Genomic DNA, 27,318 nt, shown 5'->3' on the forward strand with positions numbered 1-27,318 from the left:
TATTATGGCACTTTTTCAAAATTTACATATGCTCCCTATTATAGATGTAAGAATAAAATAAATGAATGTTAGCTGAACAGGAAGACATATATCTTGACACAAGAGTCCTTTCTTATAGAGATCTTGGGATGGGGAGAAGAAGGTTAGACCCTTCATCAGATTACTTAAATTATAATATATCCTGTACAAGACACAAGTTGGAGAAATGTCCTTTCATCTTTGGGCAGGATATGGAAGAATAAGCACTTGTTAAAGTTAGTATAGTTCTTGAGATCCTCAGATGACAGTGTGACATTTTGGGGTTCACCCAGGCCAACAAGGGGTTCAGTCACAATCTGCCTTGTAACTTTGTGTGTCTAGTGGCTGGCAGATTGTTGGAGTCATAGCTCTGGACCAAAGCTGCACAGCCACAAGACACCCATAACACTCTGACCCTGCCCCCTCTAGCCCCTGCAATGCCTACTTCTACCTTTTATGCCAGAGAGGGTAGTGCAGAGCAATCTACATCGGCTTTCCCTCAGTGGAAGATACCCGCATGACAGGGAATTCTTTGGGCTTTATTAAAGTCCTTTTGTATTGCTCAAGTGGTGCAGTGCATTCCAGCTCCTGAAATGCTTTTTCTTACCATATGCTTAAATCAGGACTATGTTATACCAGGACTATGTTATACCAGGAAGGAAGACTTGCACTGCATATCCCAGATCCAGGGAGCCCACATACTTATTTCATTTTCATACCAGAAGCAGAGTTGAAGTGCCTGCAGTATTTCACAAGTCAACCATATTTACACTATTGAAGGATTTTGCATCAGTCATGAGTTATGTAGTGAGAGTCATCACCCCCTAAAGATACACTTTACTTCCACTTACAGGATAGTGATGTGGTTAATATTCCAACCAACCATCCATCATAATAAACAGAATTATGATAAATATTCTCATCCACTACATTATTGGCCAGTGTTTTTTTATACTACTTTTTTTTGATACTTTTTTCTTCCAATCAATATTTCTATTTTAATTTTTTCAAAACTGTAATGAGGGGTGAGTAAATGTTCTATTTCAAATGAAACAAACATACAAGAACAAACCAAATACATTCTATAAGAGCTATACTTTCATGAGGCAAGAGAGGTAGGCTTGTTTTTGTAGATTCACTAGCGCTGTATTTACTGATACTTGTATCATTGGTGAAACATGGAATGTTACTGCAGAATGATGACCTTCAATACGCTGTCTATCTCATTAGGGTTTTTTAAAGTATGAGATTTTCTGTGGACAGTGCACAGCTGTGCACAAGCTGAAATGTGCACAACCATTGTACAACTGGAGTAAAGCATTTTCATTTGTGATCTTTGATATGGAACTGTTATGAATGGATAAGGTCTCAGAGCCTGTTTTTTCCCCCTTAGGCCATCAATTCAGGGGCAGAGTTAAGGTTATTTGGTGCCCTTAACATAGCATTTCTATATTTTCAAATGTTGTTGAAATTTAGTTTTAAATGTGAAGTTCCTTGGTTTCCAATGTTTGCTTTTCTGACTACAATATTATGGTAAGGTTTCTCTTTTCTCAAAACCAATAGATATTCTCAGCATTAACACCAGCCTAATAAACTCTATTGTCTGTGAATTCCTTTACTGTTTGTTTTTGTCATTTGGTTTTGTTTTAAATTGGAATGCTTTACTTTGCCACATGCAGGTGAGAGCAGAAGACAGATTCTTCACTGCTTTTGCTCCACTGGACTAGAGGAGCATCATGATGCAGCAAGTGGAGAAGGGAAGAGAGTTCTTCCTGGGACTCCTTTCTCCTCCTTACTATACTGAGGAGTCTTGTAAGGCTCTTCAAATTCAGTACCTGATGAATTTAATGAGGCTTGTCAGCCCTATGAAGGCTGTGTTTTCCTTTCCAGTCCTCACCTTCCCCTTCCTGCCACCTGTCCCTCTTTCTCTCCATTCTCCTCCTTCTCCCAGGGTTGCTTCTACAGTGCCTACGTCCAACCTTCTCCCCTCTTCAGCCCCCATTGTCTCCAGACCTACACAATTACAACAGATAGCAATAAACAACTAAGGATCATGCACTATTCTCAATGCTCATATCTGCAGCCCTCCACTTCCACAACCAAGCAGCCCTGTGCTGGCAACTCACCCATCCTGCAGTAGGAACAAAGTGGGGCTTCCCTTACAGTGATTCCTCCCAGCCAGTGGGGACCACTGTGGTGTCAGAATTGAAGGCAGCTAGGTGGGCATTTTATAGCCCCTCTTCTTGCTTTCTGCTCCACATGTTTGCTTTGGTGCCACCATGGGGGAGCCCACCATGAAGCAAAAAGGAATCAGAGATGGTCGGCTGCCTCAGTACCTCGCTGGCTGGAGAGGTATGGGTCTAATGGAGCGGGTGGGCAGGATAAGGAACTAGTGGGCAGGATAAGGAAGGGACTAATGGGGTGGACGGGGCTAATGGAAGGGACAGGTGTTGACTAATAGGAGGGGATGGGCCATGGTTTGAACGGGCTGACAGAAGGGGATTGGCTGATTGGAGGGGGGCTACTAGGGAGCAGAGGTACAATGGAGTTGGCTCCCTCCTCTCCTGGGCTCCTTGGCCACCTTCTCCTCCAGGTGACTCCATTTTCATCTCCAACACAGCAACCAGTCCAGTATCTCTCCAATAACCCCCAAACTCCTCTCACCCAATAATCTGTCAATGATCCTTTGGTTGCCCCCAACTTCCCTCAAGCTGCCTGTGGTTCCTCAAAACTTTCTTTCACACCACTCCCGATGCTCAGGGAAATCAGTGATTGTTGTCATCAGTAAAATAAATGTTATATGGAGCTGCACAAACCTTGCAAGTGGGCCACAAATGCATGAAACACTGTGTGTGGGGTGGGGAGGACGGACCCACAAAACAATATTTGTTTAAATAGCAAATATCTTTAATGTAGCACTTCTCAGAAAAAAAATTCCTACTTTACCTGCTTTCCAATGAGCAAATAATCTGTTTAACTCCAGTCAAAAGTTAGAGGGTTAAAATAGGCTATAGACTCAGCATAAACTATGGTATCATTAATGATGTCTACATAATAGTCCAAGGTCCCAAATGTTGGAAACCCCAAATCATTGGGGTTGGTGAAGGGGTGTGATAAAGGCAGAGTTTAAAAGTCCATCTGTTCATGTGGAAAGGGGATTTTAATATCATTTAGACCCCACCTGCACCAGAAATATAATTCTGATAGTCGTAGTTTATGCAAAGTTTACATTTGCATTGTGGACAACCCCTAACTATATTGTAACTGGGATGTGTCACTGAGCTGAAGTACGAGGGATTTTGCTTTGTGTGTTACACTTCACTTTCTCCCTCTGTGGGGGATTTGTGGATTTTACTATGTGTATCATTCTCTCTGGGGAGATTTTGCCACACGTATTACACTTTCTGCCCTTGTAGAGATGAGGAGTATTTTGCTGTATTATATGCTCACCATCTGGATGGATGGTAGGTTGCTGGGTGAGTCACTGTTCCCCTCCCTCTATAAGCCCTCTATAAGCAGATGGCTGAACAAACAATGAGGCATCTACCCAAAATAAGGCTGATTAGAGAGACAAGGTGGGTGAGTGAGGTAACACCTTTTACTGCATCAACTTCTGTTGGTGAGAGACAATCTTTGAAAGTTAGGCCTTGTCTACAGTGCCACTTACAGTGCTGAAACTTTCTTCACTCAGGAGTGTGAAAAAACAACCCCCTGGGTGATGAAAGTTACAGCGCTGTAAAGTGGCAGTGTAGACAGTGCACCAGCACTGAGAGCCACGCTCCCGGCACTGGTAGCTATTCCCCTCGCAGAGGTGGTTTTATTACATTGCTGAGAGAGCTCTCTCCCAGTGCTCTGCCGCGACTTTTTCTTATATAGGCACCTATTACCCCCCAGCCCCATCCCGATTTTTAATACTTGCTATCTGGTCACCCTACATAAAAAATAAGGCTCACAATACAGTTGGTGACTGATCCCCAGGTATATAGAGACACATAGGATGGGGCTTAATGCGGTATTTGATCCAGATACATCCAAGAACTACAAGACTGAGGGTGAACAGTGTGTTTGAGGTTTGATTCCCAGTCTATGGGAGCCTCTGCCCAGCATGGGACTGTACAGTGTGTGTGTGTGTGTGGAGGTTAATCCCCAGTCCACAGGAGTCTCTGCCCAGCATGGGACTGTACAGTGTGTGTGTGTGTGTGTGTGTGTGTGTGTGTGTGTGGAGGTTAATCCCCAGTCCACAGGAGTCTCTGCCCAGCATGGGACTGTACAGTGTGTGTGTGTGGGGGAGGTTGATCCCCGTCCATGGGAGCATCTGCCCAGCATGAGGCTGTATGGTGTCAGAGGTTTGATCTCTGGCCCATGGGAGCCTCTACCCAGCAGGGGGCTGTACAGTGTGTGTGTGTGTGTGTGTGTGTAGGGTTGATACCCAGTCCATGGGAGCCTCTGCCCAGCATGGGGCTGTATCGTGCGTGTGTGGGGGGGTGGGGAGGGGCGTTGATCCCCAGTCCATGGGAGCCTCTGCCCAGCAGGGGGCTGTACAGTGTGTGTGTGTGTGTGTGTGTGTGTGTAGGGTTGATACCCAGCCCATGGGAGCCTCTGCCCAGCATGGGGCTGTATCGTGCGTGTGGGGGTGGGGGGTGGGGAGGGGCGTTGATCCCCAGTCCATGGGAGCCTCTGCCCAGCAGGGGGCTGTACAGTGTGTGTGTGTGTGTGTGTGTGTGTAGGGTTGATACCCTGTCCATGGGAGCCTCTGCCCAGCATGGGGCTGTATCGTGCGTGTGTGGGGGGGTGGGGAGGGGCGTTGATCCCCAGTCCATGGGAGCCTCTGCCCAGCATGGGGCTGTATCGTGCGTGTGTGTGTGTGGGGGAGGGGCGTTGATCCCCAGTCCATGGGAGCCTCTGCCCAGCACGGAGCTGTACCGTGTGTGTGTGGGGGGGGAGGGGTGTTGATCTCCAGTCCGTGGGAGACTCTGCCCAGCACGGGGCTGTACCGTGTGTGTGGGGGGGAGGGGTGTTGATCTCCAGTCCGTGGGAGCCTCTGCCCAGCACGGGGCTGTACAGTGGGGTGGGGGTGGGGGTGGGGGAGAGGAAAGGTGACCCCCAGGCCGTGGGAGCCTCTGCACAGCACGGGGCTGTCCGGGGGGGGGAGGGGGAAGTTGACCCCCAGGCCGTGGGAGCCTCTGCACAGCACGGGGCTGTCCGGGGGGGGGGGGAGAGGAAAGTTGACCCCCAGGCCGTGGGAGCCTCTGCACAGCACGGGGCTGTCCGGGGGGGGGGAGGGGGAAGTTGATCCCCAGTCCGTGGGAGTCTCTGCACAGCACGGGGCTGTGCAGTGGGTGGGGGTTTGATCCCCAGCGTAGGACAGGTACTGGCTGCCGCCAGGGTCATGCTCATGGAGCTGCATCGGTGCCACTGAGGGAGGGGGGTCTCTCCCCCCGGGGACCCCGCAGTGAAGGCTGCAGGGCCTGCCCTGCTCGGAGCGGCGGGGGATGGGGTCCGGGCCCAGCGCGGCCTCCGCCGCTCCGCGGAGAGAGGGGCGGGCCCGGGAGGCGGAGCGGGCCCCGGATGCACTTGCCCCGGCGCTGCCAGGCCGGCTCCCAGTTCCTGTGCGTGCCCTTAACCTTGCGGGGCTGCCACTGGTGCCTCCTGGCTCGGCCGGGACCTGCGGAGCGCGGGTGGCCCGGGGGGGGATCATGTCTTTGGTGGCGGAAGCGTTTGTGACTCAAATAGCAGGTAATGGGGCGGGCACGGGCAGGAGAGGGCGGCGTGGTGGATGGGGCGGGGGAGTAGGAGAGAGTTGGAGTAGAGGGATCCGGGGTGGCAGAGGGGGATAGGTGCGTGGGGTGGGGGCTGGAGCTGGCAGGAGGCAGGCGGGGTTCAGAGGGGGGCATGGGACTAGCAAGGGGGGGAGAAGCAGGGTGCAAAAGCCAGTGGGCCCTGCACAGGTCCCCGTACCCTAGAGAGGACCCAGCCATCCTGGTGTCAGGCTCTGGTAGAGAATTGGCACCTCTTGTAAGCAGTGTCAGTAAATGTTACCTGCATGGTGACCATGTTATTGATGATGCTGTCTGGGGTAGTTTTGCTATGGTGTTTAAAGAGCTGGATTATTTATTGCAGTAACTATACCACGTGGCATTGTGTGGTGTCCCACTGTATATGTTATGCTTTGGAAATGTTGTCAGGCAAACCTCAGAGTGTTTAATAGCCTGATGTCAACAACATGTGTATCCTACAGTGGCGGATTACAATGATGAACACATACCACATATTATTTGAATATCTTAGTGTGGCTTGGTTGCCCTGCCACCCCAAAAAGTGTTTTTATGTTTTTGTTGTTTTTTTTAAAACTTGCAAGGCCATTTTCCTCCATCAGAAGTTTATTTGTATTTTATAAGGGGCCTAATGTTATAATAGGTGCATTATTGTGTGGGAGTTGGCCATCTCTTTAGAGGCCAACTTTCTCCTCTTTCTTCTTTTTCCTCTTCATTTTCTAAAGATACATACAATTTGACACCTGTTACCAAAATATCAAGTTCACGTTCCGTTTTCCGTACCCTAGAAAATAGTTTTATTTTGATTTCTGGAAATGCTAAAATGGTGCCTATCCATTGGTTGTAGTTGCCCTTGACATTAACTGCAGCAATTATACATAACTCACCACAAATTCCCCTTCCCCCTCAATGATTCCTCATCCCTTCAGTTACAGTCTTTTTTCCATTTTCAAATATAAGGAAGAAAGATGAGCCCTGCAATAAACATCTGATTTGGAGGGTTTTTTGGACTGTGTTAAGGAGTGAACCAAATTTGTGTCTGATTTAAAAAAAAAAGATTTGTCATGTACTTTCTCGTTTCCTTTCTCATTATTACTGAGTATTAAGCTATTTGCGTGATTGTAATCATTTTGGTGGTCCAGTGGCTACAATTAAGATAGTTTTCAGTATTTAGCTAACTTCTAGCACCTCTTCCCCCCCCCAAGTTTTAAGTGGGGAGACAACTTTTTGGGGGTGGGAGACCTGAAATCTTACAGATCCCATGGGACGTAAGTCTAAGGGGAAAAACAATTGAAGACAGTTGGCAGTTTTTCAAAGTGACATTACTAAGAACACAAGAGCAAACTATCCCACTGCATAGGAAAGATAGGAAGTATGGCAAGAGACCACCCTGGCTTACCCTGGAAATCTTCAATGATCTAAAAATCAAAAAGGAGTCCTACAAAAAGTGGAAACTAGGTCAAATTACAAAGGATTAATATACACAAATAACACAAGTATGTAGGGACAAAATTAGAAAGGCCAAGGCACAAAACAAGATCAAACTAGCTAGAGACATAAAGGGTAACAAGAAAACATTCTACAAGTACATTAGAAGCAAGAGGAAGACCAAGGACAGGGTAGGCCCGTTACTCAATGAGGTGAGAAAAACATTAACAGAAAATGTGGAACTGGCAGAGGTGCTTAATGACTTCTTTGTTTCAGTTTTCGCCAAGAAGGTTGGTGGTAATTCAATGTCTAACAGTGAATGCCAGTGAAAATGAGGTAGGATCAGAGGCTAAAATAGGGAAAGAACAAGTTAAAAATTGCTTAGACAAATTAGATGTCTTCAAGTAACCAGGGCCTGATGAAATACATCCTAGAATACTCAAGGAGCTGACTGAAGAGAGATCTGAGCCATTAGCGATTATCTTTGAAAAGTCATGGAAGACGGGAGAGATTCCAGAAGACTGGAAAACAGCAAATATAGTGCCAATGTATAAAAAGGGAAATAAGAACAACCCAGGGAATTACAGACCAGTCAGCTTAACTTCAGTACCTGGAAAGATAATGGAGCAAATAATTAAGCAATCAATTTGTAAATATTTAGAAGATAATAAGGTGATAAGTAACAGTCAGCATGGATTTGTCAAGAACAAATCGGGTCAAACCAACCTGATAGCTTTCTTTGATAGGGTAACAAGCTTTGTGGATGGGGGGAAGCAGTAGACGTGGTATATTTTGACTTTAGTAAAGCTTTTGATACTGTCTGCATGACCTTCTCATAAACAAACTAGGGAAATGCAACTAGATGGAGCTACTATAAGGTGGGTGCATAATTGGTTGAAAAACCGTTCCCAGAGAGTAGTTATCAGTGGTTCACAGTCATGCTGGAAGGGCATAACGAGTGGGATCCCGCAGGGATCCGTTCTGGATTGGTTCTGTTCAATATCTTCATCAGTGATTTAGATAATGGCATAGAGAGTATACTTCTAAAGTTTGCGGTTGATACCAAGCTGGGAGGAGTTGGAAGTGCTTTGGAGGATAGAATTATAATTCAAAAGGATCTGGACAAACTGGAGAAATGGTGTGAAGTAAAGAGGATGAAATTCAATAAGGACAAATGCAAAGTACTCCACTTAGGAAGAAACAATCAGTTGCACACATACAAAATGGGAAATGATTGCCTAGGAAGGAGTACTGCGGAAAGGGATCTGTAGGTCTATAGTGGACCACAAGCTAAATATGAGTCAACAGTGTAACATTATTGCAAAAAAAGCGAACATCATTCTGGGATGTATTAGCTGGAGTGTTGTAAGCAAGATATAAGAACTAATTCTTCTGCTCTACTCTGTGCTGATAGGCCTCAACTGAAGTATTGTGTCCAGTTGTGGGTGCCACATTTCAGGAAAGATGTGGACAGATTGGAGAAAGTCCAGAGAAGAGCAACAAAAATGATGGAAGGTCTAGAAAACATGACCTATGAGGGAAGATTGAAAAAATTGGGTTTGCTTAGTCTGGTAAAGAGAAGACTGAGAGGGGACGTGATAACAGTTTTCAAGTACCTAAAAGGTTGTTACAAGGAGGAGGCAGAACAGTTGTTCTTCTTAACCTCTGAGGCTAGAACAAGAAGCAATGGGCTTAAATTGCAGCAAGGGAGGTTTAGGTTGGACATTAGGAAAAACTTCCTAACTGTCAGGGTGGTTAAGCACTGGAATAAATTGCCTAGGGAGGTTGTGGAATTTCCATTATTGGAGATTTTTTAAGAGCAGGTTAGACAAACACCTGTGAGGGATAGTCTAGATAATACTTAGTCCTGCCATGACTACAGGGGACTGGACTAGATGACCTCTCAAGGTCCCTTCCAGTCCAAGGATTCTATGATATTTAGTCTTTTTCCAGGTGAGAATGTCTTGGGCAAACTGGAAGTTAGTCAAATTGTTCTTCAGTTTTAGATAGGGATTTGTGGAAAATATGGTTATAAGACTGTGCAAATGGCTGAATAACTCTTCTCTTAGCTAAGGTCTTGCATAAAACTCAGCACCAAAAGAATTCCTCAGATGTCCACCTTCCTGCTATCTTCTGTAGCTTCACAGATTTTTAAGGCCAGAAAAGATTTATGATGATCTAGTCTGATCTTCAGCATAACACAGGCCATAGAAACAAGTGGTGTTTTACCCAAGAAAGCTTATGCCCAAATAAATCTGTTAGTCTGACTAACACGGCTACCCCCTGATACTACAGGCCATAGAATTTCACCAAGTGAAATTTTTCAAGCCCGTAACTTCTAGCTGATCTAGAGTGCATTTTTTAGAAACACATCAACTTTGATTAAAGACTTCAACTGGTGGAGAGTCCACCACATATCTAGGTAAGTTGTTCCAATAGTTAATTACACTTACTGTTAAAAATGTGTACCTTATTTCTAGGCTGAATTTGTCCAGCTTCACTATCCAGCTCATTAATCTATCTCACAAAGGCATAACAAGATCTAAAGAGCCCTCTACTTTTCCCCCTTTAGGAACTTCTTCTGAGCTTGTCTGCCTTCCATTTTAGGAGGTCTACAGAAAAGGGACTGTATAGCGGGGCTGAGAAAGAAGGGGATTCAGGGGTATGCAGCACAAGCAGAAGAGGCTTATGCACTATTTGGGTGGGAGCAGGGAAAGACAGGAGGAAGTGGCTGCCATGCATTACTTTCAACATCTCTCTGAACAGAGCACCCTTCTGTGGGGCCTAGCAGCCCCAAAATAACAGTTGCCTCTTAAGATAGTGCTTCAAGCTTTTTTTGTTCGGTTGTTTTTGTTTTTTGTTTTCCTCCCCACCCCCCGTTTTGAAGCTGGGAAGCTTAGCAAACAATTTTGTAATCTATTAAAAGTGACAGGATTCATTGCAGCTCTACTGCATAAATTGAAGACCTTGTCATAAAATTCAAGGGGTATAGGTCATCTGAGCTCCTAGAAGAAAAGGTTGCTTTTATTTTGTTTGCCTGGAGAAAAAGTGTATTCCATTCAAATAGTTTAGCCTAAGGAGTTCAAAACTGTCTTAAATATTCTCTCAACTGAAAACTAGCTTTCTTTTTTTTCCAGTTCACAGATTTTTAGTGACTTGCTTTTTCTCACTACAAAAGCTATACATTTGCAAAGGCATAGCATGTAATCTCTGAGAACTCCAGGGCAGGAGGATGAGGTGGTGTTTGTCTCCTGGGTAAGATCCTCCCTTCACCCAGTATGAGTTCTAATGCAGAAGTCGATGAGGTGGAGTTTCTAATTGCTTCAGGTTAAAGGCCTAGACCCAACCTCCCCCTGCCCCAATTCTGATTACCAAAAAAACAAAAAAGCTAACCAGGATATCTAGCTACACCACTCCTGTTGAAACAAGTTATATGGCTAAGTTGCTTAGTCACATTTGAAAACTTAAACCAAAGGATCTGTGGAGTTCACAGACTTCAATAATATACATCAGTGCCAGTGATGTTTAAGGTCCATTGGCCAAGTTGCCTCAGGATCAAGGAGGCTATGGTCTCTATCAGCACAGATTCAAATGTTGCAATGACAATTTATGGTCTCTGTCAGTGTACTTATTCAGTTACTTACATTGTTTTTGTGTTTTAATGAATGAAATATTGGTGGTTGTATATTTTTACTATGGTAAAATATAGCTACTACACCTGTGATTATAGCAAAATAGTCTTTCATCAAGTTACTTTAAAATAAAGTACTTTATTTAAAAATAGAATATTCCCGAACACAAAACTTCATGAAGATAATATATAGACATTCCAACTACTTCTGCAGAAAATGTGATTAAAATGTTGTAGTTTAAAATATATATATAAATAAGGTTTAATTCAGGGGAGGAAAGGGGAGGAAATGTACAAATGTTGGAAAATCTGGACATGGTAATATAGAAGTCCACAAACATCCTTAATTCTTCCCTCTCCCAATATACCAAAGCATCCTAGAGAGATACTTACACTTGTACGGAATATGTATATACTTCCAGTGAAATGTCTATACCCCCATGATAACAGCCAAAATGAATTCTCACTCTCAGAGCTGCCTGCCTACTTGTAGACCTGCCTCAAATCTATCCTTCCGGAATAAACCAGTCTCATAACACCCCTCCTTTTAACTATCGGATATAGATCAAGTATGGCTCATATTCTAACTGTAGTTGCGTACTGCTGCTACTTTTTGCTGTCTACCATTGTGCTATCCTATCTATAGAGAATACAAATAATTCTCTTTGTTTTATTCTTCCTCTCTATGTATATTTGATATTTGACTACTCATTGTGACCCCAACTACTGTGCAAATAATAGTTGCAGTCTACAGTCTATTGAACCTTATTCTACAAAACAAACTTATAACCTGACCTCTGCTTTGTCGGAAAATGCTCAGTGTCAAAGCACTTATCTGGCGTTAAAATAATAGACATTTCAACCATAAAAATTTTTGGTTTTCATAGCTGATCTACATTACATACCGTACAGTTATAGACTGAAAATAAATGAAAACAGAAAATCTTCCAATATGAACAAAATAAGTATTTTTGGAGATTAACTCATCCAGTATCTTGGCCAATATCCACTACATTTCTTTGCTTTCCCAAGAAGTTACCCAATAAACAGGGCCCCTGGGTATTACCTTAGTAATATAGTATTCTAGGAGAGGCGATTTTAAAAAAACAATATAAAAATAGTCATATATGCTCCAGCACGTACTGTGTGCTGAGTAATCTGAAGAGATGAAGTATAGTTTCTCATTTTTATGCCAAAGACAAGCAGTTGTGCACACCACATGTCAGAATATGTTTTTGAGGGTGAAAAAAGTGCTATATTAGAAAGAAGACCATTTAAAAATTATGATTGCTTTAAAATGTTCTTATTTCATACGTCTCCGTTTACGAGTACTGGTTTCCTATTATGCATTCATGGAAATGTAATCATGACTGAGAATTCTTTACATCAGTAATAAAAATGAAATTTGATTGTTTTCATGAACAGGACCCTCTATTATTAGCCAATCATTTTGTCATGGCAATTCCAATTAACTCTAACTGCCCTAGCAATATAGCAGCCATAAAACATGGCTTTTTCACATGTGGACTTAAATAGAATCAGCCCAGCAAAGTTTATTTTCAAGAAATGTATTAGAAGCAGAGGATTTTTTTCTGTCAAGGAATGTGTCATAACTTTTCAGAGGATGTCAACTTTTTTTAAGTACTGCCTATCCTCCGCTTTACCATACTTCATGCCTTCCCATCAAGACAGTGGGTACAGCATCTCATACTTAATCACTTGCCCACATGCTTGAATATCAGCAATATTTCAGCAGTCTGGTGAAAGGTAATTTCTTAAGGGCTCTGTGTGAGTTGTGTCCATTTGAACATGCTGAGTATAGTCTGCTGCTCTAATGCACTAATGATTAAATATAAAATGATGATCAAATCACTTATGTGGCGTAAGAACCTTTTTATGGTAACATTGGCTGGGTAATGCTAAAACCATTCACTTACACTTTTCTCTTTTGAATATACAAGATGTTGCTGCTGTAAGGTAGAGAAAAATAACATTTTTCTGTAGCTTTATGAACTGTAAGTATAAATGTTTCATGCATGGCAGATAGTGCATATGTAATCAAATTATAGTAATGCAAACCTATCTCTGAAATACATCCAACAATATATTCTCCCATAGATATGAAAGAGACCATATGCAGACTAATCCTGTATCAAACACAAAATAACTACCAGGATAGTAAATGAGTTCTTACGGCATTGGAAAATTTTAGGAGCCCAGCTCTGAAATGGTGTAAAATATTAATCTCTTAACTCCATCTGTTTTTGTGAGATATCAGGTGCTGAAATCATCTAGAAAGACTATTGCAAAGATGGCCAAAGAGTAGGGGGAAAGAAAACCTTTCCCAAGCACTGGTTCTAGACCAGTGATTGCTAATTGCTGGTGTGCTGTACCCAGAGTCTTAGTCTAATTGTAGTACTGGGGGAAATTAATACAGTTTGAAAAACATGCTCCCTCTGCCTGTATATATTTTACAGTCCCCAAAAGTCTACCCCAGTGCAATAAAGGTGTGTGTAAAAATGAATTGTCTGTCTGCATCTTTTATGTATTAAGATGAACCATGATTTTGCTCATAACAAATACACCTCTACCCCGATATAATGCAACCCGTAATAACACAAATTCAGATATAACGCGGAAAAGCAGTGCTCCGGGGCTGCGTGCTCTGGCGGATCAAAGCAAGTTCGATATAACGCGGTTTCACCTATAACGCGGTAAGATTTTTTTGGCTCCTGAGGACAGCGTTATATCGGGGTAGAAGTGTATATGGAGAACAAAACTTGCCACCTAAATTGTTCTGACACATGAAAATCCAAAGTCTAAATAATAGTACACCAACTAAGAAGGCATTTTGTATAACAGAAATATGGGTGTATATCATGTTAATAGTTCAAGCTTGTATGTTGCAAAAGTAGTTGTACCTGCTTCAAACTAGCTTTAAGCAATCTGTGCTGTAGTCAACATCAATGCAAGCCCTTTTAAAGGGGCACTGTCAGGTTAAATGTTGTTTTTAATAAACAGATCTTTTATAATGCTAACACCACCTTAGGCTAGTGTAGTTTCCATATGTTTTTAGCTATGTTTGAGCCGATTGCCTGTCAAATCTCTTCTAGGTCAGAGCAGAAATAATTTATTTTCATTGTTTTGATACAGTATGCATTTCACTTGAGATACTTCTTAAACCAGGAAATAAGACTAATACAATTACAGCTCATAAACGTAAAATGCTTCCTGAGTTGTTTCTGGATCCATTAAGACTAAGCAATCTTTCTCTAATTGGTATTTACTGTCTCATGTTTTCTGTTAAAGTAACAGCTTCTCTTGTCTCTTGACAGACAAACTTGATTACTTTTAAAAATAAAATTATAAAATTAACAGATGAAGGGGAACACAGTAGATATATTTCTGGATGTTAGTAACATTTTATACTCTCTTATTTGATATGGTCTTACGAAAACTTACTTGCAAAATTAGGTTTTAGTTTTAAAATGGCTTGAATATGAACAGTGGCCTGTGAATTGAAAACTGCCTGAAAGACTGCAATAAAGGTCAGCACTAGTGCAAAGTATTTTTAGAGTGAGTGAAATAATTGCTCTGGAAAGGCATCAAGTTTTTCCCATCTCTCTCTCCCAGTTTCCTCCTTCTGCCCCTTGTGATACATACATGCACCTCCCCATGAAATTCCCATTTTCTTTTTCCTTTCCTGTCCTGTCCTTTCCTTTTCTCTTTTAAAACTAAAACAAATAGGGCTGTGTGTGGGAGAACTGGGACTCTATTGCTGCCATTCCAAGCTCCAGTGTTCTGGGCACTGAACAGGTGCCACACGCCACTACACTGTTGGCACATTCCTTAGATTGGCTTTTTAAAATTATAATGAAAGATACAGTAGTGTGCAAAGTTGCAGTGTGTGTGTTGGGGGTGAAGGAAGCAGAGGAATGCAGGGAAGAGAAGGTGTCCATTGGGGTTCTATGGGGTTTGATCTTTAAGTCCAGTCTTATTTAACATCTTTAATTATTAGGAGGGGGTGTAAATAGCATGTTAATCTGCATGTTTAATTCTACTATGAACTGGAAGAAGGTGCATATAACAGTCAAGACAAATAGTGCAAAATGGATCAGAGAAATTAGAAAATAACAAAATGAAAATGCAAAGAATGTAGAGGGGAAAATGTAAGCCTTATTTGGGGGGGAAATTGTCCATAACACAGGTAATGAATTGAAGGGTGAAACCTAATAGATAGAAATGCTGAAAGAGGTGATAGGCTAATATGTCAAACCTAGTAATACCTTTCTAGCTGTTGTATGGCAAACTGCATCCCGTCTGGAGTCCATAGGTAGGGATGTTGTCAAAAGTCTCTGATTTTACTGCACCTAGAATATTGCATTTGTTTCTGGGCTCCTTATTGCTAGAAATATATTGACAAGTTGGAGGGTGCTCAGAAAAGAGCCCCCTGCTCCCCTTCAAAAAATGATCTGGAGGCTGAAGACACCGATTTAAGAGGAAAGGTTTAAAGTACAGTGAATGTAAATAACTTGGCTAATAGATGACCAAGTTCCAATTCAGCTTGATATTTAAGCATTTGAGTAGTCCCATTGATTTCAGTGGGACAACTCACATAGTTAAAGTTACACACATGCTTAAGTACTTTGTTGAATCATAGTCAAAATGGGTCAGGTGACAGAAGTCTAAGGCCAGGTCTACACTAAAAAGTTAAGTTGAGACAGTTACGTCACTCAGGGGCATGGAAAATCTACACCCCTGAGCAACATAGTTAAGCCGACCTAACCACCTTTGTACACGATAGGTTGATAGAAGAATTCTTTTGTCGACCTAGCTACAGCCTCTCGGGAAGGTGGATTGCCTACAGAACCCCAGCCATTGCTGTAGTGAGTGTCTACACTGAAGTGCTATAGCTGCAGCTCTGCTGCTGTGCCATTGTAGCGGTTCAAGTGTAGATGTAGCCTAAAAGTAGTTGAAGGCTGATCACATAAGGCAGGAAGATGATGTATTTAGAGTGGTATAGGAAGGTATTGTGACCCGGGGTGCCTGGGGTAGCCCTCACTGGAAATGCCAAGGTCAGGGCAGGCTGCAAAAGGGAGAGCTGATACTCCCAAGACTGGTGGGTAAAACTGAAGTTAAACTCCCCAACCAGTCACAAACTGTGCTTCTGATCCCCCACACTGGTTATCAAGAAGCTAAAACAGAAATCACACAGCCCCCTTTATTGCATTCCAGTTCTCTGGCTCCCAATTAGCACCTAGGTGAAGTATAGTGAGAAGTTATTTTAAAAACTCTGCTCACATATGCAAAATGATCTTCTGATCCCAAAGGGTCAGCCATGTTGCCAGGTTACTATTAGGTTGGTTCTTACCAAAAATACCCTGCTGCCAGCCAATCCTTTAGTGCCTAAAACTAAAGATTTATTATAAAGAAAAAAGAAAGAACAAGAAGAGAGTTGTTAATTGATAAAGCACTCAAATATATACAGAGACTATCAAAGTCCATATATCAGGTTCTTAGCAGTATTGGTGAGTTTGCTGGCTTGAAAGCCCCTCTGGAACACATCCACAGCCTGGATTGGTCATCCAGTCCTTTGTTCAGAGCTTCAGTCTGTAGAAAAGTTACTCCAGAGGTAAGAAGCAGGATTGAAGACAAAATGGAGAAGATGGAGCTGCCCTTTATAGTCTTTGCCATGCAGCTTGTATTTCCTTTGTTCCAAACACAAGCTGCCCAGCACATGGCCTGGAAGCCTTAGGGCAGGTCCAACTACAGCCTGGATTGAGGCTCTGAGATCGATTCACCGGCAGTTGATTTAGCGGGTCTAGTAAAGACCCGCCAAATCGACTGCAGATCGCTCTCCAGTCGACCCCTGTACTGTACCCCCAATGAGAGAGATGAGGGTACTCAGCTCTACTCAAAAGTTTTCAGCATTTTGTAGGATCAACGCCATACCCTTGCAATAAATGCCAGCTAGAACACTCAGTTCAAAGAAGGTAACTAAAGGTCATATTTATTTAGTCAGTCTTTTTGTAGGATAAAATAGCAAATTCCATCACGTCAAATGGCTGCTAGAGATTCTGCATGTGACACTTTTCTACAAGTTGCTGGCAGCTGAATTCCAGAATTCAGGGCCGGCTCTAGGATTTTTGCCGCCCAAAGCAAAAACAATTTTGGCCGCCCCCCCCCCCCGTTTTTTAATTACCCCACCCCCGGCCCCGCCTCAACTCCGCCCCTTCCCCAAATCCCCAGCCCTGCCTCCTCCCCCCAGGCTCTCAAGCCTAGGAGGGAGGGAGGGGGAGAAGCGGCGCCCGCGCCGCGGCCACTCGGAGTCTCCCCCTCCCTCCCAGGCTCTCAAGCCTGGGAGGGAGGGGGAGCAGCGGCGTGAGAAACAGCTGTTTTGCGCGCCGCGGCCGCTCGGGATCTCCCCCTCCCTCCCAGGTTTGAGAGCCTGGGAGGGAGGGCGAGTAGCGGTGCGCGAGCGGCAGCAGCAGCGGAGGTGAGCTAGGGCGGCCAGGGGACATTTTTAGGGGTGGCATTCTGGTGCCGGCCATGCCGCCCCTAAAAATGTGCCGCCCCAAGCACCAGCTTGTTTTGCTGGTGCCTAGAGCCGGCCCTGCCAGAGTTGTTGCTGAAATTGGGTTTTTCCTTTGACCAGGTTGCTGATCAATATTCACTGAACATATATGATCTATCTGTATTGTACAGTAGAACCTCAGTGTTACGAACACCTCGGGAATGGAGGTTTTTCGTAACTCTGAACAAAACCTTATGGTGGGTCTTTCAAAAGCTTACAACTGAACATTGACTTCATACAGCTTTGAAACTTTACTATGCGGGGGAAAATTCTGCTTTTAATCACCTTAATTTAAATGAAACAAGTACAGAAACAGTTTCCTTACTTTTTCAGATCTTTTTTTTTTTTTAACTTTCCCTTTATTATTTAGTAGTTTACATTTAACACACTACTGTACTGTATTTGCCTTTTTTGTCTCTGCTGCTGCCTGATTGCATACTTCTGGTTCCAAATGAGATGTATGGTTGACTGGTCTGTTTGTAATTCTGGTGTTCATAACTCTGAGGTTCTACTGTAACTTATTTGGGGGGAAGGGTTATGGGGATGGATTTAACCAAATAACGTAATTACTTAATAATAATAATAATTATAATGGAGATATCCCATCTCCTGGAACTGGAAGGGACCTTGAAAGGTCATCAAGTCCAGCCCCCTGCCTTCACTAGCAGGACCAAGTACTGATTTTGCCCCAGATCCCTAAGTGGCCCCCACAAGGATTGAACTCTCAACCCTGGGTTTAGCAGGCCAATGCTCAAACCACTGAGCTATCGCTCCCCCCCATGTTGTATATGATTTAATGCATGCACTTCAATTTGAGAACAAATGGGGGTATTCGCACAACTATGAATCTTAGGATAACAGATTTTTTCCTTAAAGTAATTAGTGTTCATTTTTGGCAGAGCCTTGGAGTTACTGACACTATGAACTGCTTTTCTTGACCCTTGTTAGCCTACAACATTAGGTCAATTTTATGAAATTGATTTGAGTATCTTTTTAAAATTGATCTGTGTCTTCACATAGGTGGGTTGAATTGACTGTTGTTCAGGCAGCTAATTCATAACTTAGTTATACTTCCTTTATTGATCACTACTAATGGATGAGATGTCTTTGAACTGTTTTGGTTCCAATTTGACTGCAATATCATTGCATTAATCAAGGTTTGTTCCTACATTTTTATCTTAAGGCAGATTAAAAAATATATCAATTACCAGCATTTCCATATTTATACTTAATAGACCCACTAGCACCCCCAAAACTTAAAATGTTTGCTATTCCATTATGAAAGAAGAATACACTGGTAATCTAGCTCCTTTTGTTGTATCTCGACTAGGAAAGAGACTGACAATGGGGCTTTCTTTGGGATGTCTAAAGGTAGAAGATACTGACTGCAAAGCAGCTTTTTCCTGTGGCACCAATCTCAGCCTGAAATTGAGTAGATCACAAATGGTCTGTTTTATTGTTAGGTGTCAGTGTCGTTGAATGTGGAGAGGTTTGTGAGCTAATACTTGGAGATTAAGATTGGGAGGTGTGGCTATTGCCCAAATTTACAATTCCATTGCTTTTTAGTGTTTGCATTGTTGTGATGAAATACTCTTGAGAAACCTTCGAGAATAGTATATAAGTTCACTTATCTCACCAGGTGCAGTATCTAAACAGCAAGGTGAATTAAGGACAACATTTTTGGTCTTAATTCAGAATATTCTGCCTCTTGGCTAGGTTAAGACAAGGCTTTACCATTATGTGAACCTAACTTCTTATGCCTAATGTTAACGTACAGATCTTTTTCTTTTTCCTACCTTTTTATGCAAAATAAATATTGTCGTATACCATGAGAATATGGTAAAAATAAAGAAATGAAACTAATTAATGCAACCACTTCACAGAGAAGGAACATTTCTTTTCTGTGCTCATCCTTCCTTCATTTGAGATCTATGAACATTACTTGGCATTTTAGAAAACTATCCTGGGCGAATGGACCAAAATGACCAACGTCTAGATTCTATCCTCAATTACATAATTGCATGCAGTGAATCACATGAAATAGTTTGGTAGCCCATTAAATAACTGTTATTTACAGAAGCAGAAGAAAGAAAACCAAGTGTAAATTAGTGTCATAGTGGAAATATCAGAGAGTTAGTTTGTAGGCGTTGGGGGCAGGGGTTGTCTTTATTTGCATCTTGTTTGCCACAGAGTCTATATAGCATCATCACTTAACAAATAATAAATGTGCCAGAGGACGGTGCTCTGCTTAATTCTTTACCTTGATTGTAGAAGGGGCTGAACTAGTGTATAAGTAGGCATTATCATAAATATTGAATAAAAACATTGTTTTTAAATTATATTTTGTTGTTCTGAGGTGTTACTAGAAGTAGGGAACAAGTAATTTTCAAGTTGGATGTATTCGGTAACAAAATACCTTCCCTTCTTACTACTACTATCTCCTCTGAGGTGAAGGGCTTAAAGGATGGATCTGGAAGTCTCCCAGTGGGTTTAAGACATTTATTTATTTATCTGTAATATATAAAAAAATGCTACAGTTTGGAAGTAAATTTGCTGAATGGGTGGCTGAGCAACAGGCAAGCCATACCACCACATACTATGCTATCTGACATTAGTTATACATGATGGAATTTTGCAAGAAAAATTGTAAAATAGTGGCCTAGCACATACTATACCTCACTAAAACTCTCAAAGGCCTATTTAATATCTTGTAGTTTCTTCAAGAGTCCGTTTTTTTTTAAAGTAATAAAAGGAAATGAATAATTGTAAATAGTTTATGGAAGAGAATTGCTGCTAATGCTGCTTGGAACATGGATGAATTATTTCCGTTCCCTTCCCCATTCTGTGTCAATACCATTCTGCTGGAAATTTTCACACTCGTTCACGATTGCCAGACTGGAAATCCAGTGGCTATTTCTCTAATCTCATGAGATACTTCAAAAATTAAAACAATTGCATTAAAAATGAACAGTCTAGAAAGGGGAATTTTTGAGGCTGAGGCACTGGACTGGGTCTTGGGGGGTTTGAATTCAGTCTTCTGCTCTTCCAGGCATTTTGTGTGAACTTGGTTGAGTCACCTCACCTGATCTCTTTACCTGCAGTTCACTTTTGTGCAGAGGGCCCCCACAAGGCCTATATATCACTGAAGCCCCACTTCAGCTCTTTTTGAAAGCTTATTTGGGATCTGAGCGGGTGCATAGGCTTTGTGTGGGCTCTCTGCACAGAGGTGAATTTCATTTTCTTGTGCCTGAATTCCCTATCTATACAATGGGGATAATACTTCCCTATCTGACAGGAGAGTCTTGTGCTTGTGAGATGCTCCTGATATGATGATGGGACAGGGCATATAAGTGCCTAGACAGATAAACTGTATTATTGAACTAAAAATCAGAAGTGACTAGAAATGATCATTTTAAATCTAAAGGCAAATTGGATAGCTGAACCAGTCCTTAATGGTTCAGGAGTAAAATATTCCATTACTAAATCTGAAAAGTGCACCTTATGCAATATTTTCCCAGCAACAAAGAATTTGACAAGACTTTTATGTCACGTTGATTTATATGGAACCTTGTTTCTATCAGGAAAAAATGATATCAAGGAATGGCTAGGACAATATATGACAGAAGAGGAGCTGGGAATCAACTTAATATATAGCCACTGTCCTCGATAGTTAAAGCTTCTTGGGTCATATGATGACACTTAATTTTCAGGATTTTTTTCTAGAGAATTTAATTTGGTACCAATGAACCATGCCAATGTCTGTTAGTTCTATATGCTGCTGTTCTCCAAACCCACCAGTGATGAGCAAACAACTGATATGGTTAATCTAATGCACATGGCATTTAGTAAAGTTTTCAATAACTAAATTTTATATTTAAGTCTTTTTCAAAACTAAAGTAGTTTTTACATGCCAAGTTTAACTACTGTTCAGCTTCTTTGATCACTGCAATGCTCCATCTGCTGAACCGTCAGTTTTAGCTCCTCTGTCATGTCCATATTCCTGAGGTTCAACAATAACTTGCAGTCCATAAGGCATATAACCAGTCAATTATTTCATACTGTAAGATAGCGATGAAGATGGTTGTCTGTTCTATTGGATCTGCTGCTGAGATACCGTGAAGTTGATCTCCTGCAGAAAACTTTCAAAATTGGGTATATGTCACATTTGCTTTTCCTCTGCCCCATCACTGCCACGGTGGCCTTAGTTAGCTGGAGAACTAACATCTGGAGACCAAAATAATCTAGTTGCTGAAGGATAAACTGGATTTGACTTCATTAGTGCACAAATGATAAGTTTGTGTAGAGTTATTATAGCATTAATCAACTTGATGGATTGGAAATATGACAGAACTGAAGCAGCGTGTAATATTAGTGCCTATTATTCTACAAATTATGTCTTCACCTACAGAAGCCAGGAGTCATGCTGTACATTAAAAATACTATACTCTCTCTCCTGTTACGGAGACACATGGCACCTCTTTAAAGATTTTTTCCTTGCTATCATAAAATAGGGGATCTAGTCTCCCTGAGCAGTGGATTTTGGGATTATGACTAATTTTAAGTAGTCACTCTAATGATACCATTCTGAATTAAATTTCTATCTTTCATAGCTTGTCATTTGTCAGATTTATATTGTGGTATTAAACCTCTGTACAAAGCAACATATGAAATGACTGCATATATGGTGCCCACAAGATACAGGGTGAGTAATGGAGTAGTGTATAGGTGTTTAATAACATAATTCTCAGTCAAGTCAATGAGAATTGTGCAGGCCTTTGAGAGTGTACCCTTTGTATTGTAGTTTGGCTACTCTTCAAGCACACTTGGCCCAGTTTGCAAGAATCTAAGGTAAATCTTATAAGATGGTTCTTTTGAGATATGAGTAACAGAATATTGTTCCAAGTTTGTTGTTTACTATCCTAGGCCAGATTTCAGTGACCAAAGGCTCTTACCATGTGATGAGTAGTCTGTGAGAACTAAATTGATAGTCTCACTCCAATTCTTGCAGACAAAGGTCCACATCACCCAAGCACCATCACACCTAGCAGAGAGGTAAGCACGGTTGTTGACGTTGCCCTGGACTGAACGCAGACAGTACTACACTCTTACTTCCTTGAAGTAGTTACTCTAGATCAGGATTTGCGATATATTGGCAATGCAGTGTGGGGAAGTTTGCATTACTATCTGGGCTGTATCTGTGCACAGTCTGCTTAGGATTGTGTGAGCACATTTGTGGCTTAAAACAATTATTGCACCTTTCTCCCTGAAGTTATACTGTGTTCCTCCACACACCTGAGGTTGGGAGCTTAGGGCTATATGTAATGGTTAACAAAATTAATGTGAAGTCCACAGCTGAGTATATATACCAGGTTTTAAGATGACAATCCTTTTTAATATATGGGATATGATTGAAAATTTTGAACAGGACATCCAGGTTGTCACAGCAAAAAATAGGTACCTTCACTATTTGCCCTATATTGTGTGCATCTGTACCTTCAGTGAAGGAGCTTCTTAGCACATCTCCTAATGGAAATATGGTGTCTACATCCAGATCTGTATTGAGATTAGGCTTCATTTAGAGGTCAATTTGGTGTTGAAATCTCACTAGACTTCCACCCCAAATGGTGGAAACCATACAGATAATTTGATTTTGGCGGTACTCCCGCCTCTTAGCATGCAAATAGTAGTTGGTCCATTCACATATGGTGGTCATGTCACTAAATTTCAACATTTCTATGAGCCTGGACTTCTACTGAATTCAAGAAATGTAATTTAAATACATTATTTTAACAGTTAGTGCCAGGTACACTGTGTTGTCATCTTTTTTTTTTTCTTTAAATAAATAAGAGTGTATTTCATCTCAAGAATTATTACTCCAGGAAACAAACTTTAATGGATGGGTTTAAAAGCAATAAATGCTATAAGAAAACATAAAACACTTTGTCATGACACTTGGATGTGATTAGTTACCTTCTCATGCCCATACTGGTAGGCTGTTTGTGCTTGATGTTAGGGTAGTGACCTTTGCGAGATTGTGTATATATTATTACAAGCTTTACAATCTTGTCTAACTGCCATAAAATATAAAGTTAACAGTGCAGAAGTAGTAAAAAAGAATATTTTAATTATGAAATCATGTGGTATTTTTCTTTAGCGTTCTGAAGGCCAGCTGATACAAAGAATGACCTTTTCTTAGCCAGTGGCAGGCTTCTGTTTTGCTGTACATATAGTCATTTGTAGACTTGAATGCTTTTTAAAAATATTTTTTATGTGAGTAGAATGAATTTGAATCACAACTAGTCAATTTGATTGAAACAAAAAAACTTGAATTAACACCTTAAAATGGACATATAAGATGTATTTGACAAAGAAATGTAATAGTTCATTGTAATGTCATTTTGTCTGTTATCTAACCACTATTAGCAATAGTACATTGGTAGTGATGATTATTTATGCTATGCCAGAAATTCACTTGGTGCATGATTGATTAAACACACAGATTCTTAGTTGGAATATCTTGCCTTTTTGAACAAATGATGATAGTCTTTCAAAAGAATACTGACAAATATCAACTTCGGTCACATATTGTGTGTGGCAAAATAAACCTTCAGTACTACCATCTGCTTGGTGTGTTGCCTTATGAAGTGCCCAAACACTTAGCTTGGTGATTTTGTTATAGGGGGTGCTGAATCAGGAACCAACATTAAAACAGCAGAAAACTTTTTGTCCCAAAGCAAACCCTTAAACTTAGTTTTGTAGGTGCCAGTTGTGCCATCTCTCCTCTGCGTGTCTGTCCTGTTCTTATCAGAATTCTTTATCTTACAGCTTTTAAATTACTTGTCTTGTGAGTGGGCAGAAGGGAGCATAGTGTGTTTTGATGCGAATGTGTACAAGAACTCTTACAGTTAGGAAGAAATCTGCTACTATGGTTTTAGAGCTGTAAGGTCACCCTTTGGCATAACTTGAATTTAAGGAATATTGCAGCCTTCGTTTTTGGGAGGAATCAGATTTCTCTTTTTCTCCCATCCCGTTCCATTCTCTGGAAAAAGAAGAGCAGTGTGAATAACAGTGGGCCGTTTTTAAGGTAGGTCAAATTTTGCATCAATGGCTCTAAAATTCTAATTTCTGCTCTAGGTAACGTTCATGTTCAGTTCACGTCCGCTAGCATATTGTTGGTTGGCTTGCTTAATTATGAATTTCTTTTCTTTCCACAGCTGCAGAACCTTGGCCTGAAAATGCTGCATTATATCAGCAACTGAAGGGTGGGTACATTATTTTCTGCAATTAATGATTTTATTTTTAAAAACATTAAATATACAGTAATATAATTAACTTCAGGGGAAATAGAAACTGTTAAGAAGAGATTCCTTTGTGTTTGTCTGGTCAGAGGTTTTAGCTAAGCTTGCATCTGCCAATATAAACCAGCTATTCATGGCCTATAAGGTCCTTGGTTTATTATTGACTCATTATATTGGCTGCTGTAGGCAGTGTAAAATGATGTGGTTGCAGGCACCGTTGGCAGATTTACTGCACCAATAGCTGAGGCAGCAGATTTTTGAAGTCTTATGGTAAAGTGGGCTCTCAGTAAAAAGGAACTGTTAAAATGTATAGGCTAGGATGGTTCAGGCTCCCTTTAGCAGCTCTTCATATATCATCAGATCACATTATGGCCCCCATTTGGGGCTCAGCAGCCTGCTACAGTTGTCAGAAGACTGCAAAGTAATGAAGACTAATAGGTAGCAGCCTTAGTCTTCTAAGCATGGAATTTTTATTGCAGCGAACTTGTCATCTTTCTTTTGTGTGACAGACCTAGACACAGTGTGCAATATTAACTGCAAGCTGGTTTTTTGAGGATTCTGAATGCTTTTACTTTTTAGCTAGAGGAATTATGAAGATGGTATTTTATTTAACTTTGATTAGTAGAGGAATAATTGGCTTAAAATTGAGACACTTTTTTTTTTTAGTTGGGGTTTCTAATTGTACATCTCTGGTAAAATAAGATAAATGGGAGGGCATTTCTAGAAGAAATATTCCTGGTATATTTTTGTATTCATATCCCATGTTTTGCTGTCCGATAGCATAACATAAAATTAATGTAATGGTGCATATATTCTCTGTTGAAGTATTTGCCTTTTTAATTTATATACAAGAGATTTAACACAGACTGTTATGCAGTTACACGTCAATAACTAAACAATAACTATTTCTTGTAATTACATTCTTTGATTTTCTTTCTACAGAGGAGCAAATTTTGCTTTCTGACAATGCATCTTCTCTTGCTGTCCAGGTAAAGCATCATCTTTTCTAAACTAGATGTTAAATTAAAATATTTCTTGGAAGGATTAAATCGTAAGTAAATTACATAAAAAGTATTCAAATGACATATTTAGAAATTTTCTAAGTACTTTGTAGATTTAACATTGTATGTTCCTGGACGCAACATAATTTTCAAAGTTGAAATTATTCCTTTTAATCTTTATCATTGAGGTGTTATTGATTTTGTTTTTAAGAATCCTAATATTAGTGCCTATGCATCTGTTAATATTTACATCTGTCTACCTATTTATAATCGGAATTGGACACACTACTGGCAGCTCCTATTTGACCTTTGTTGTCTTTCCAGCTGTCATCCACCTTTTGGATTGCTTAGGGAAAGATGCCCTCCCAAAGACCACTCATTATATGCTTGTTGGTTACATTATCCTCAAAGCCAATATCCCCAAAACGCAAGGAATCCAGTTCCACTGTATATAAAGAGTTAGAATCCACTGTATATTTGTACACTCCAGTGTGTGTTAGAGGTAGTCCATATAATTGACAAATTTAAGGCTCTAATCTGCTTTAAAGTGCCTTTGTAGCTAGAAAGTTCATGTAAACTCCATTAACGTGTTAAGTTCAGTGACCCCAGAGGCTGCTCTTTATTCTGAGGGGACACTTTCCCCCAGTAGTAGAGAGGGACTGGCTGGCAAGAAAAGTTTCCCATCCTCCAAAGCAACTCTAGTATTGGCTGTGGAAGAGGGTTGATTCATTCTCTCACTTCTACTTGTTCCCCTATGTGGTCTAGTCCATTGCACAGCTAGTTAATATAGCCTTTTGGGGGCTTATGTATCCCAGAAGGCTGCATCTCTTTTGGTCAGAGTGGGACCATTAGAGATATCATGTAAAAGGTTCACTAACCTGTATTTTGTAAAAATGCCAATCAAAAGTTCAGGATTCTTTGGTCACTCTAGCAATCCTCTAAGGACCCTATTCTGTCCAAAATATATAATACATTTTTTGCTGAGAGTCTGGAAAATACCAGTGTTCCTTTGGTAATTTCCCCCCCACCCCCCACCCCAAAGTATCTTGTTTCGTTGATAGGTGGACAAATTTTCCATTTATTTTGAAAAACAGATGGTAGTGTTTTACCCCCCTCTCTCTGTGGTGCAGTATGTTTTAAATAATTCCTTACAGTGGGAAGAAATAAGGAGTTTTGTTGAGCATTTGATCTCGATGTTAGCTTTAGCTCCAGAAACCCTTACTTTTGTAGTTCTCATGAATCTTTTCTCTCCTTCCATCAGGGTTACGGGTGTGGTTTTGGTTTCTTTCCAAACAAAACAGAAGTTTCCTTTTCTAATGTAGCCTTTTGCTTGACCATTCCAATTCTATTGTTATCCTGCACATGTCACTTAGATGATATATTAACCATAATATATTAAAAATGCCTGTTTTTCTTCAATATTCTTTGGCTTGACAGCTGATAGTAGCCATGACTATAAATATAACTTTGGCAGATATCTGATTTAAATTTTATGGAACAATTTTATTCTGTATGGGGGAATGGTATCAGTTTAGAAGAATCTGTATTAGGAACACAGTTGTGATCTAAAAAAAAATAGCTGTCCACAAAATGT

The 27,318-nt window shown here is 41.0% G+C and overlaps 1 protein-coding gene across 1 annotated transcript in view; it reads left to right on the top strand.

The window, feature by feature from the left end:
- Nucleotides 1–5,626: 5,626 nt before the first annotated feature.
- The window catches only part of MTX2 (metaxin 2), a 49,171-nt gene continuing 27,479 nt past the window's right edge, over nucleotides 5,627–27,318 (top strand). Inside the window, exons 1-3 of the mRNA XM_065413564.1 lie at nucleotides 5,627–5,754; nucleotides 24,640–24,687; nucleotides 25,666–25,712. Coding sequence (XP_065269636.1) covers nucleotides 5,715–5,754; nucleotides 24,640–24,687; nucleotides 25,666–25,712 — 135 coding nt within the window. The 5' untranslated portion in view covers nucleotides 5,627–5,714. The remainder of the gene's footprint in view (nucleotides 5,755–24,639; nucleotides 24,688–25,665; nucleotides 25,713–27,318) is intronic.

Source organism: Emys orbicularis, chromosome 11 (assembly GCF_028017835.1).
Source record: "Emys orbicularis isolate rEmyOrb1 chromosome 11, rEmyOrb1.hap1, whole genome shotgun sequence".
NCBI lineage: Eukaryota > Metazoa > Chordata > Testudines > Emydidae > Emys > Emys orbicularis.